The sequence below is a fragment of the Acanthopagrus latus genome, chromosome 5, assembly GCF_904848185.1.
Source record: "Acanthopagrus latus isolate v.2019 chromosome 5, fAcaLat1.1, whole genome shotgun sequence".
Classification (NCBI taxonomy): domain Eukaryota; kingdom Metazoa; phylum Chordata; class Actinopteri; order Spariformes; family Sparidae; genus Acanthopagrus; species Acanthopagrus latus.
The window spans coordinates 22,433,197-22,446,392 of record NC_051043.1 but is presented as its reverse complement, the minus strand read 5'-3'; the positions used below and the strand labels follow the sequence as shown (position 1 = coordinate 22,446,392).

The 13,196-nt window shown below is 39.6% G+C and overlaps 1 protein-coding gene across 1 annotated transcript; it reads left to right on the top strand.

The window, feature by feature from the left end:
• Positions 1 to 657: 657 nt before the first annotated feature.
• On the top strand, positions 658 to 12,948 carry ostf1 (osteoclast stimulating factor 1). The gene is made up of 10 exons (XM_037097236.1): positions 658 to 817; positions 7,128 to 7,174; positions 8,643 to 8,693; positions 8,978 to 9,041; positions 9,180 to 9,233; positions 9,400 to 9,507; positions 9,789 to 9,838; positions 10,526 to 10,604; positions 10,869 to 10,967; positions 11,924 to 12,948. Exons 1-10 carry the CDS (start codon positions 784 to 786, stop codon positions 11,980 to 11,982), a joined length of 645 nt encoding a protein of 214 aa, XP_036953131.1. The 5' UTR covers positions 658 to 783; the 3' UTR covers positions 11,983 to 12,948.
• The last annotated feature ends 248 nt before the right edge of the window (positions 12,949 to 13,196 follow it).

Genomic DNA, 13,196 nt, shown 5'->3' with positions numbered 1-13,196 from the left:
CACAAAAACGTTATGAAAACATTCAAAAAGTAGTGTAAAGTAAATCATGCATTAAAAATCGTATGATAATAGAATGTTTTTTTTAAATGGAAGATCAAGCACATAAATATTATTATAAAAAATTGACAGTAAAAATATTTCTTTAAAAAATAAATCAAAAAAACAAAATGAAAACATGTAAAAAGTAATATGAAGTAAATTTTGCATTGAAAAGGTATTTGCAATTCAAAATAATTACATTAAAGTAAATTTTAAAAATGTATAGAATTCTGTGCATAAAAAAATGTGAAATATAATTATAGAAACCTGAGGGTTAGAAATTAAAATTTGGAGAAAAAAAATGAAAATCTTGTTAGAGTAGACTACTCAAAAAAAGTATATGCATGTGCATGGATATGCAATAAAAGTCCAATGAAATGAGTCACATTATGTTTGGGAACCGAAAACATTCGGAAAAGAAAAAATAAAAATTTAGATATGTCACAGAATAAACAATCAAGTGAAACAATGAAATATCACAATGTCCCTACCTAATTTTGAGTAGTGTAAAACATAAGATAAGATAACAAACATTATATATTATAGGAAGTTCACATGGGGAAAAATCACCCAAAAATGGAAGTTTCAGCTTTAGATTTGCGCATGCGCAGCTGAACCTTTCCGCGTCCCCCGTTGAGCGCTGCTGCACTTCCTCATTGTGAGTGATAGCAAAGTGCTCCTCAGTCCAGCGACGCTTCTGACCGAAACAGCACACGCGTTTTGGTTTATATCCGAGCCTTGCAAATGTCGAAGCCTCCTCCCAAGCCGGCCAAGCCAGGTAAGACTCGGGTTATGAGAGAATTGTGGTTTATATTTTATTTTTCTGTCTCTGTCGGGGACTACACACCTTGTCGGCGATGTGAGCTTAATGGGCGGGCGGTGTGTGCACTTCACTGTCAGTGAGGTCGGCTGATTTCTGTCGTTTGTTTGTGAAACTTTTTATGAACAAGTGGACAGAAAGGCTAATTAACTCTGAGTAATATCAACATAACTTATTGCTGACTGGACCAGGAGCTCAGTGGAGTTGTTAAAAGTGCCTTGACTGCTGACTGACAGGGAGATCCAGCTCTCAGCTGCAGGCCTCTGTGACTTCCCTATTTCCATCACTCACACAAGGAGGTAGCTGTCATCCAGTGGCTTTGGGTCGTAGGTTAAGAGGTGATGATGAGTCTGCATGACATCAGTTTTACTTCCTGCAAGCTCAGTCCTGTGCGCTGTTCAGGTCACTCAGTCCCCAGAAATAAGGAAATGAGTCTTATTAGGCTGCTTATTAAGTTATTTTTAGAGCACGTCATGTTTGTTTCCAAATGAGATATGAATAACATTTACCTTGTCAAACTGTAATCTTAGATTGTTCCTGTGCAACAGGTGTTGTCTCAAGGATGGACAATTGACATCTTTAGTAAAATTATAATCTCGATCAGTGTTTCATAAAACCAAAGGTGACAACCCAACGGTATTTGGCTTACTGCCACGTAGGAGTCCATGAACCAGAAAATAATGAAGAAACAGTGAGATTTGTTTTACTTTTTTCTCTTCTTACATGCTCAAAACAATGAATCACATATCAAGAAAAGTTTGTGATCAGTTGTAATAGTCTGACTAATTGATCAACCACTGGCTATAAAACTATAGTTAAAACTATAACCATGACTTCTGCCTCACTAGGACAAAATGTACAACACTTCCTCTAAAAAAGAAGAAAATCTGTTTCATTTCATGGGAAAAGTGACAGAAGAGTTTTCACTGATTTTGCCTCCACAATTGAAACTTTTTGTAATATGAGTAAATAGAGACTTTAAGCGAGCGTTATTCAGTGAAGTCACACTTTATTCGGCACAACAAATATTTGATATAATGTATTCTGACAGCGCTGCAATAGGTTGTGATGATCATGAAGATTATATGTTCAGTTTTTGTTTAAAACTGGGCATTTAGGAGGTTTTAGCTTGTGGTGCTACTGAACTATATCACACAACTGAGAGGTAAGTTAAAAAACTCTTCACCCTCATTGATATACACTTAAGATATAAATAATATTAGAAACGTCTTTCATTGTAACACCACAGCGTCCATCAAGTTAAACCAACACCTAAAACTGAACATTATACGCCTCCTGAACATTAGATTTATTTCAGGGATGTTATATTAGACCACATTAGTCTCTGCTCACCTAATAAACGCACAGCTGAGAGTATTTTTGTGCATCAGAGGTTGTTACACAGGTAATGGCAGGTGTAACCAAAAGGTTCACATATTAACTCTAGTAGCACATGATGTCTTAAATCATCTAAATATGTCTAATAAAAAAACATGCTTTTGAAGGTGCATTTCAGCAGACGCTGGTGTGTCATGTAGCTCAAAACTTTAAAGGATGGAGGCATCATTATCATATCATACTCGTCATGGTTGTTAATGAGTCGGCTCCGTGACACCTCAGCCGGCGGTGAGATCGTCTGTCCTGACAGATGGCTGGTTGGCGTGTGTCTGTGTGAGAGCCGGCAGTTTTATTAGCCGCATAGTCAGGACTGATGCAGCCTTAACTCATGTGGTAGTGCGTGTTGAGACACAAAATTGTGGGACTGAAATGCATCGCCGTCAGGAGGAAAGAGCTTGCTAGGAAATGCAGAGTGGGAACAGTTCAGATGTATTTATGTTATAAATGCTGGGGTGGAAATTAAAGGGCAGCTCTTGAGCTGGAGGCAGCTGGTTCAGACCTCCATGTTGGTGCGTTTTGGTCCCTTTTTAAATAACTTTTTTTTAATCAGTGTGTGCCAACTTTAGGGCTTCTGATTTTTGAGTGTCTCTCTGATGGGCATTTTTTGATAGAATTTGTGTATTGAGATCATTTTTTCCCAATGGCTGCTTGAAGAAATATTTGGCACTACATGAGTGCTGAAATAACTTTTATTGGTTACAGGACCAGGCTTGTGAGTTGACCTGCTTTTTTTGTGTTTAGCAGATATTCAGAGAGCTGTCTGTGTGTGTTCTCTGTCTGGTTTTAGAACATTGTAGTTTGCGGACCTATGAGTCCTGGTGTTATATTTGTGGAGGCTCAGATGGCTTTTGGGTTGGGCTTCTTCAAACAGGAATGAGAAACCAAGTGTCAGACCCATTTAATTTTTTTTTTATGTTGAGGCAAGAGTTGAGCTGTCGGAGCTGCTTTTGCAATGAAACAACACAGCTGCAGATCATCCAAGAAAACCACAAGGAAATAAAATGTACTGTCTGTGTCGTGCTCACATTGAAATTACATTTTTTCCTCTTTTTTTGAAGCTAGAATAAATCTTTTCAGTGTGCCTGTGGCTTTAAAATGCAGAGAGAGCGTGGACTCGTCAGCACAGGCATTTTGTGTGTTGTAAGCGACATGACCGGGCCTGCAGAGTAGACACACTCGTTGTGTTGAACAGAGCCTGGCTTGTGCAGCGGCGGCAGCAGCAGCAGCAGCTCAGGCCCTCTCATTCTGAGACACTGAGACAGTGTGTTAGCCAAATTGAAACCCTGAGTAACGGCACAGGGGAGTTACAAACCGTCCAACATTCAGGTCTGTCAGCTAAAGCAAAGGACACTCGCTCAGCTTTATGTGTCCAGAATAAAATGCACATTATCAGAGAGACAGAAGCTGTCCACGAGTCAACAGCAGATTTATTACACCATCATCAGTTTATGAACATGCTTGTCTGTTTATTGTTCAACAGATCAACATTATTACAAAAGTTATGCAATAGATGAAGTCATAAAAATAATATTGCTCTGTATTTTTTTATGGTGCTTTTAGTAACAAGGCTCTGCACAAGTACCGGCAACTACTTTTAAAGGGTAACTACATACATTGTACATATTAAGTGTGTGTAGACGTACAACTGAATATGTGAAAAAAAGGTTTTAAAGCCTTTTGTGGCTCCTGAGGAAGTTGCATGTAATCTGATATATTGCTTCCATCGGTGGCACCCTGTGGCCAAGTTGCATTTTGGGTAATGTAGGTGCCAGGTTTTGAAAAGTGAAGTTGATATCTCTGGTTCTGCTGTACTGATTTTGATTATTTATTTATTTTTATATTTTTAATTGTCCATAATGAGTCCAACAGTGTTACAGGAGTTCACTGATAGACCAGTGGACTGACTTACACTATATTACCAAAAGTATTCGCTCACCTGCCTTTACTCATTCTATGAACTGAAGTGCCATCCCATTCCTAACTCATAGAATTCAATATGATGTCGGTCCACCTTTTGCAGCTATTACAGCTTCAACTCTTCTGGGAAGACTGTCCACAAGGTTGAGGAGAGTGTTTATAGGAATTTTTGACCATTCTTCCAAAAGCGCATTGGTGAGGTCACACACTGATGTTGGTCGAGAAGGCCTGGCTCTCAGTCTCCGCTCTAATTCATCCCAAAGGTGTTCTATCGGGTTCAGGTCAGGACTCTGTGCAGGCCAGTCAAGTTCATCCACACCAGACTCTGTCATCCACGTCTTTATGGACCTTGCTTTGTGCACTGGTGCACAGTCATGTTGGAAGAGGAAGGGGCCCGCTCCAAACTGTTCCCACAAGGTTGGGAGCATGGAATTGTCCAAAATGTTTTGGTATCCTGAAGCATTCAATGTTCCTTTCACTGGAACTAAGGGGCCAAGCCCAGCTCCTGAAAAACAACCCCATACCATAATTCCTCCTCCACCAAATTTCACAGTTGGCACAATGCAATCTGAAATGTACCGTTCTCCTGGCAACCTCCAAACCCAGACTCGTCCATCAGATTGCCAGATGGAAAAGCGTGATTCATCACTCCAGAGAACACGTCTCCACTGCTCTAGAGGCCAGTGACGGCGTGCTTTACACCATTGCATCCGACGCCTTGCATTGCACTTGGTGATGTGTGGCTTGGCTGCAGCTGCTCGGCCATGGAAACCCATTCCATGAAGCTCTCTGCGTACTGTACTTGGGCTAATCTGAAGGTCACATGAAGTTTGTAGCTCTCTAGCAATTGACTGTGCAGAAAGTCGGCGACCTCTTTGCACTATGCGCTTCAGCATCCGCTGACCCCTCTCCGTCACTTTACGTGGCCTACCACTTCGTGGCTGAGTTGCTGTTGTTCCCAAACGCTTCCATTTTGTTATAATAGAGCTGACAGTTGACTGTGGAATATTTAGGAGCGAGGAAATTTCACGACTGGATTTGTTGCACAAGTGGCATCCTATGACAGTTCCACGCTGGAATTCACTGAGCTCCTGAGAGCGGCCCATTCTTTCACAAATGTCTTGTTTCACAGTCTGCATGCCTGAGTGCTTGAATTTATACACCTGGGGCCAGGCCAAGTGATTAGAACACCTGATTCTGATCATTTGAATGGGTGAGCGAATACTTTTGGTAATATAGTGTATGTTGTCATGCAAATGTGGAATAACATTTGAAAGTTTCAGAAGTCAAATTGTTGTTCTCAGCAAAGATTAGATTTCTCAGCATCCAATCATGTCTAGACTAAATGTTTCTAAGGGCTTTGAGCGTTACTCAAAAGGCTCTACAGAAACTGGATCAGTTGTATGCAAAGCATGATCAGGCAGACTGACTATTTCAGTCTCTATTGTCTTTCTTTTTCCGATATTAACTGTACTGAGATCTATGTGAAACGACATCAACAACCTCCGAGCTAAAATATTTGGATCACTCAACAAGGCAGACCTGCAGGGATGGACTCAAAATGTACTTTTACATTCTAGCATTTGAGCCCTCCTGAGTTAAACCAGCTTTTGTTTACTGTGTTTGTGTTTTTCTATGCTTTGTATATTTTCTTGTGATTAATCATTGATTCTCTGTGATGTGATTTTGGCTTTGGCATTTTGATCAGCTGTTTCAAGCTGTTTTTTTAAATGTGCTTTATGAATAAAATAAACGTAAATGTGTCCATTTTCATGCCAGGGCTCGTCTCCACAAATGCAAATATTCCACCAAACAAGTCCTCCTGAACACTATTTGAGCATCATCACTGCATCTGGGGCTTAGTGGTGCCAGAGATGACAGTGATTGATGAAAAGAAATGCATACAAGCCAGAGTGAGGTTCTCTCCCCCTGTAACAGAATAATAATGTGCCAAGGCAGATCTTTCTCCACTGGTGGCATAGTACTTAAACCAAGTGTGGAGATCAGATTAGAACAACTAAACAAACAAATATGATAACACAAATTCAAGATTAGAAGAGATAAAACAGACTGTTTGCATCTCTTTGTATTGTTTGTGCTAATGTTTTAAAATGTATTACTGACATGTCCTATAAGAGTGTGTACAACAGGACAAATCTATGGAAGGAAAGTCAAAAGAATAAAAGCACTGAGTGCCGTTTATCTGCAAATCTGATGCAAATCAGAAGAGTTGCATCCCATTCGCAGTAGTGCTGAACGAGATTGGAGCCAAAGGCTGCTGGTTCTGTTTTGTCAACATTGTGTGTTAGTTATACTGAATATAAAGTGCAACATGCCATACATAACTTCAGAAATCAAAGGTTGGTATAACCCTCTTTAAGACCTTTTGTTGGTCTCCATGAAGTAGTTCAGCTGTCAGCTAAGGCCACAACCACTCTGGTAGCATTCCAGCAGCAGAGCTAACGCCAGGCTCCACACAGGCCCTGAGGGCAGCTACCTCAAGGCTGCACACACAAGAACCATCTGTGTGTTTCCATCCCCACACTGCCTGTAGAATTGTGCATTGTTGTTGGCTGTGCATGGCAGCAACGCGTGGCAGTATTTTTTCTTTTATTATTATTATTATTTGGAACAGGTTGCTTTGCTCAGGCACAGCATCAAGCAGTTGGCTTTATTGAGGTGATGGATGATGCTGCACTGTGATTTATCACCCTTTCACAAGAGTAATTTCTCACATTAAAGCTGCGTTCTTCAGGCTCAATGTTGTGAAACTAATCTGGCTTTTCTGCAGGGCGGGGAAGTGGCAGCTTGTGTGGTCACTGACTCTATATTCTCAACTATTGTGTGCTCTGTTCACCACTATATTATGCAAACATCATGAGGTTAACTAAGCACAAACAGTCTATAAACTTTAAATCTAACAAGCATTCTGTGTGTGTTTTCTCTTTGCTAGGCCAAGTAAAGGTGTTCAGAGCGTTGTTCACCTTTGACCCCAGAACGGTATGAGCTCTTTGTTTGTTACGATGGATTGTTTCTCTAATGTTTGATGACTGTTGAAGACTGTTTGCTGTGTCCGTTAATCTTTAATAATGTTTATTTAGGACTTGAAATTAAGATATTTCTCTTCTGATTAAAATGTTTTCCCCAAAACTACATAGTGCACCTTTGTAACAAGCACAACATTTACAAACTCTGATACAGTAAATCGCTCTTTGCACCTTTAAAGTTAGTTTGCGGTTCACAAATAACCACTGAGAGGAAGAAAAAGGAAAACCATGAAATCTTCCATCTTTCCATACTACATCTTAGCCTTTCTTACCCTCAGGTACACACAGAGTGAAGGTATTGACTTCTCTATAAATTTAAAAATGTTATATTATCAGTTATCCTAATGATATTGGCCATAAGAAGCTTTTATAGGTTATCGATATTGCCTACAAAATTCCATATCATGCATTCAAAATTTCAACAGCAAATAGTCCCATATGTGAACATTGTACTGTGGACAATTATCTGCATTTTCATTCCTGTTTACAGTCATTAACATAATGTGTTAAGAAGTGTGATCAAAACGTGTTATGCTGCATCTAGATAATCTGCTGGTGTGTGTACATGAAATAGTTATGTGCACCCAGTGTAAAAAAGTTAATATAAACCAAACGGTTGTGAGCATGATCATCTTCCTTTGGAAAAAATATTATTTTCCCGGAGAGCCGCATACATATGGAACAAGTTAAACCAGTTCTAAAACTTCACACTGGAAGTATTAATCCCTGAATTATTGTGCCAGATGGAAGAAGGGAGATTAGCAGAGGTGTGGTGATAGATGGATGAAATCAACTGAAGTAAGTGACATATTAGAATGTATTTTGGTGCAGGTGTGCACTTCTCGTCTTCATTATTACTGAAGCATTACATCAGAGTGGGTTCAGCTCTAAGATTTGAGTAGTTGCAGGGATAAAAAAGAAAGAACAATAATTGAGTAGAGAGAAAATAGGTAACTGAAAAATGTCCATCATAATTCGTTCAGGTTGCATGTTTTCAGGCCAAAAACCTAAAGATAATTAATTAACTATCAAATATGGAGGAAAGAAAAGTAAAGTCAATCTCGGGTGTTTGGAATATTTGAACAAAATTATTCATTCGTTGTCAAAATAGTTTGCTGATAGACTAATTGATACAGTTAATTCATATTTTTTCAATGAAACCACTGAAATTAATGAAAATAAAAACTCCTCACACACTTCTCACTCCTCGCTTATATACAAGTTGACACAATGTAGCCGTCATGACTGTTTCCATTTGTGGTGAACGGGGGGAAGATTGCGTGGGAAGAAGGGTTTGAAATGTAACATGACAGTCAGTCTTGAGGTCAGAATACTCTGAAGGCGAGGAACTTCTTGTTTTTGAGCCACTGTGACTAAGTCGCTTTTAGTAACCTTGTCTCATTTGTTTTTACTGTCTTCAGCCGGACGAGCTGTACTTTGAAGAGGGAGACTACTTGTACATCTCCGACACGGTGAGTAAAAACTTGGAGAGATTCAGATGTCGTCTTCATGCTCACCCCGTATCGCCTTCAGTTTGACTTCTTCTTCCTCTTTCTCATGAAGCTGAGCGCTGCACTCTTGTGTCTCCCTTGTGCTGCAATTTATTTCTTCCATTTTCCACCTTTTAACGATTTTTTTTTTCCTCCGTTGCATTTGCACTTTTCTCTCCTTTTGTCCTTTGACTACTATTTTCCCTGCATTTTTTGTTGGACGTTTTGTCCGCACTCATTTTCTTCCACATCAATATTATCCTCAGAGTGACAGTAATTGGTGGAAGGGGACGTGCAAAGGAAGGACGGGGCTAATTCCAAGTAACTATGGTGAGTAGAAACTATAGACGGACTGACTTTGAATTTCATACATGCGTATGTGACCAGAATATTACGCATCATGACCTTTTGTTTCTTGTAACTGTGAATCACAGATGCACTAATAGTCTTATTTTGGTTTTGTTTTAGTGGCCGAGCAAGCAGAGTCTGTCGACAATCCAATGCACGAAGCAGCCAAACGAGGTGCGACAGCAACCGACAAAATGAGTGTTGTTCATGCGTTATTTATTTATTGTGACGTGTCTCTTTTTCCGTGCAACAGTTCCTTCATTCGAGACAGTTCTGTCTTACTTGAGACAACTTTTTTTTTTTTTTTAAATCATTTGCATCTATGTGTGTATTTCAACAGGTAATCTGAGCTGGCTGAGGGAATGTTTGGATAACAAGGTTGGAATCAACGGGCTGGATAAGGCTGGAAACACTGCTCTCTACTGGGGATGCCACGGAGGACATAGAGGTAATAACTGTAGTGTATTAAACAAGTTATGATTTTGATCTTTATAACATGGCATTGCATTGATTAAGGTAGCTTCTTTTAACCTGTGTTTGCCTTGTTGAAGCACTGACTGGATCTCATTTCATAAATCTGAATATTTGACTCAGAGGAAACAAAAACAAGAGCTAGTTCTAGTTTCTCTGTGTTCCCAAGTTTGTTCCTGCATGTTTGTTATGTGATACATGTCATTAAATGGTCACACAGTCCGTCACTCAGAGTTCTCCTTTTGTTGTTTGTGTCAGATGTGGTGGAGCTGTTGCTAAGCCAGTCCAACGTGGAGCTCAACCAGCAGGTGAGATTCACACGTGAGAGTTCACCGATAAGTCAGAAACATTGAGAGTGGTGGTGCCTGATTCTGTGGAGGACTGAAACTGACTTAATCAAAACACAAATAAAGAAACCAATGAATGACTCAGTAAATGAATTAACATGCCCGTAAATGCACCAAAAATACAATTAAAAATTCATGGAGGCATGACTTGATATACAAAATGTGACATGAATTGATATTTCTGCTTTAATTTCCCTCTTTATTTATTTATCTTTTTATTTATTCAACTGTTTATTGACTTTCCCATTTAATTTTCTATCTTATGTATTTATTAATTATTAATTATTATTAATTATTTATTATTAATTTTTCTACTGAACCAAGTATTTCAATTCTAGAAATAAAGCATCACACAAAAATATGTATCGTTTATTGAAGCTCTCCCAAAACCCAGATCATTTAAAAAACATGCCCAACATCAAATGATCCACTCTCTCCAGCATTTGGACATCTGTGTAGATGCATACTTTACTTCACATAACAAGGAAACAAATCAGATTTTTCCAGCAGAATTCCCTCCATGTCTGTGAATTTTTCACATATTTTGCCGATCTTCATCTAATATTTCAATGTGATGATTTAACTTAGTTAATGATGTCTGTCTAAATACTCATCTGAGTGTTTGTTGGTGATGAAAATGTGTTACAGAATAAACTTGGGGACACTCCTCTGCACGCTGCAGCCTGGAAAGGTTACTCTGACATTGTGGAAATGTTGCTAACCAAGAGTGAGTATCAAGTCGTATCTCATGTGGTTTTATAGAAAAAGAAAAAGAAATCAACCAACAGCAGGTCACCTTTTGTCTTTGGATTATATGGAAACAGATGAGGTTAGGTACAAAGAGAGGAAGCTCTAGGCAGATTTGATCAAACCCTAATATGAGAACATGTGGTTACAGATTGAGGAAACAACATCCAGCACAGAGTTCTATCTTTTGTGTCTTTCTGCGTCTCGTTTCCAGTGCTTTCAGTGTGAGTGTGTTTGTTTTCAGATCCGAGGACGGACATCAGGAACAACGAGAACAAGCTGGCTCTGGACATGGCCACCAACGCCCAGTGTGCCTCACTTCTCAAGAGGAAGCAGGGAAACAGTAAGTACAGCTGCCACTAGAGAGCGACGTCGCAGCACCCACACATACAGCGTCATCAGGATGGACCACACACTGGACTCAGTACAGCACAACACCACCCCCAAGACCCAACAGTCCCCTTTAATTCAGTCAAGCCTAATTCAATATTGAATAAAACACATTTAAAATCTCCTAGATCTGGATTTTCGATATAAATCAAGGAAGTCTTTTTTCATCAAGATCCATGAATTATTCCCTGAGAAGTAAATGAAAGCTTATTTAAAATACGCCCTATCGGTTAATGTTCTTGGATCTGTGCCTTCATCCAGATCCATACCCAAAGTTAAGGTGCTCTATTCTTAGCCAAGACCCATCGTACATCCAAGTTTCATAGAAGCCTGTTCAGTTGTTCTTGCTGAGTTTTTCCCTCTGACATATACTCAGCCATACACTCGATTAGGAGCAGCTATGTCAGCAAGAGTAGTGTCAAAAAATGTGGCTCAATCATTATTAAGGATTATATATCGGCAGAAAGGAATTTCCTGTCACGTAAGTGCAGAACGCACAAGCTTGTTGACCGCCAGCTTTAGTTTTGCGTTGTGTTCAGGTGCAGCTTTTTGGCTGAGATAAAGGAGACATGAGGCGACGCAACGGTCAGCCTTTGTAGCAGCTAGTTCTGTGATGTAATTTTGGTGTGTAGGGGTTAACAACAGACAGTTGAGGTGTTATTTCAAGTCCTTGAATTTACCACAAGCACCACATGAAGTCATTTTAACCCTTAAATTTAGAGCCATTGACATGATGAATGAGACTTGCACTGTTCTAGACAAATTTTATTGTGCCTAATGTCTTAACTCATGCTAGTCCAAGGAGTCGTTTCGTGGGCGTTGCAATGCTCAAAAAAGGATGTAACAAACATTTAGCCACCAATATTTTCATTTGATGTGAATATTAACTGTCTATTTCTCTTGTTTCAGACATCACCCGCACACACAGCAACGCTGAAGAGTATTTGGACGACGAGGACTCGGACTGAGTCGACCCTGTTGAAACACCATCACTGTCTTCCGTTGGGTTTGGGGTGGGTGGGGTCGTGGAGCTCGGAAAGATTTAACAGACCTAAAGTGGATTTGCTGCTCAGTTTCAAACCGTAACTCCATTTTGGTTCTGTTGTTGTGTGCAAACACGTCAGTTCTCGGCCCTCTGTGTCACATTTGTGTAAATTACAAAACATTGAATTATTAATGCCTTTTTAAAGATCACCTGCTTTTTGCCAAGCGCATTTTCCACACGTGGGGGGATTTCACTTGGAGCAGCTGCAGCACACTGTGGACTGAGGGGTCGGATATGTGTCGAGGTGGAAAATGGACCAACACTCTAAGAAACACATTCCAAACTACAGATTAAGTTCAACCCATTTACACTGGGCATTAAAGTGCCAGTGCAGATTAAAAGATTGATCTGGTCTGTGTGTCATTAGGTTTTAGTGCTCCACTTTATCTACTGAGCCACAGAATCTCGACACGAAGAATTGGAAACACATCATCACCATCACAACTACGCGCAGTGTAGATCTCTTTGTGTACACTGGGGGAAACAACATGTATATTTAACCTTAATATTTCCCCTTTTAAGTGGGATGTACCCAATGAGACCTCACCTCACCTGTTACTCTCTGTACTACAGGTGTTATAACATTTCCACTGCGGTTCAAGACCCTCCATCAGTTCAGTTTAACTAAAAATACCAACCTGGTTGAAAACAGACTTTAAATCGTTCTCTCGTCTTTCAAGCTTTCGATAGTTTGACTTCTATCCTGGGAGCAAATTTCTAGTTTTATTGCTGCTTTCTGACAAAAGTGCCTTAAATATGTGTAACATAGCACGCGTGTGTTTGGTTATGTATCAATGTGAACATCTATTTCTCCTCTGAGATTATGAGCTTTTGTTCTAGATTTCTATCTGCTCTGTTTTCAAGCTGCAATAAAAGATTTTTAACATAAGTGTCACGTTGCGTGGACATAATATGAACTCTGACAATGAAGTGCATGAAAAGGAAAAGCTGTGTCAAGATTTGTGTTTTTTCCCACATTACAGGCGCCAAACTAGAGATTATAATTAATTACTCAAAGCTTCTCACAGCAGGTCAAATTCCTATCATTAGTAAGTGTAAGTGTGCAAACAAACGTATCCTTTACATGTGAAGTAATGCTACTGTGAGCAGCGTGTGATTCTGAGCAGGAATGCATGT

Excerpts from the sequence above, each read along its gene's own strand:
- ostf1 (XM_037097236.1), top strand. The coding sequence starts at position 784 with ATGTCGAAGCCTCCTCCCAAGCCGGCCAAGCCAG. Across the intron at positions 818-7,127 it reads TCCCAAGCCGGCCAAGCCAG|GCCAAGTAAAGGTGTTCAGA; the intron begins GTAAGACTCGGG and ends TCTCTTTGCTAG. Across the intron at positions 10,605-10,868 it reads GGAAATGTTGCTAACCAAGA|ATCCGAGGACGGACATCAGG; the intron begins GTGAGTATCAAG and ends GTTTGTTTTCAG.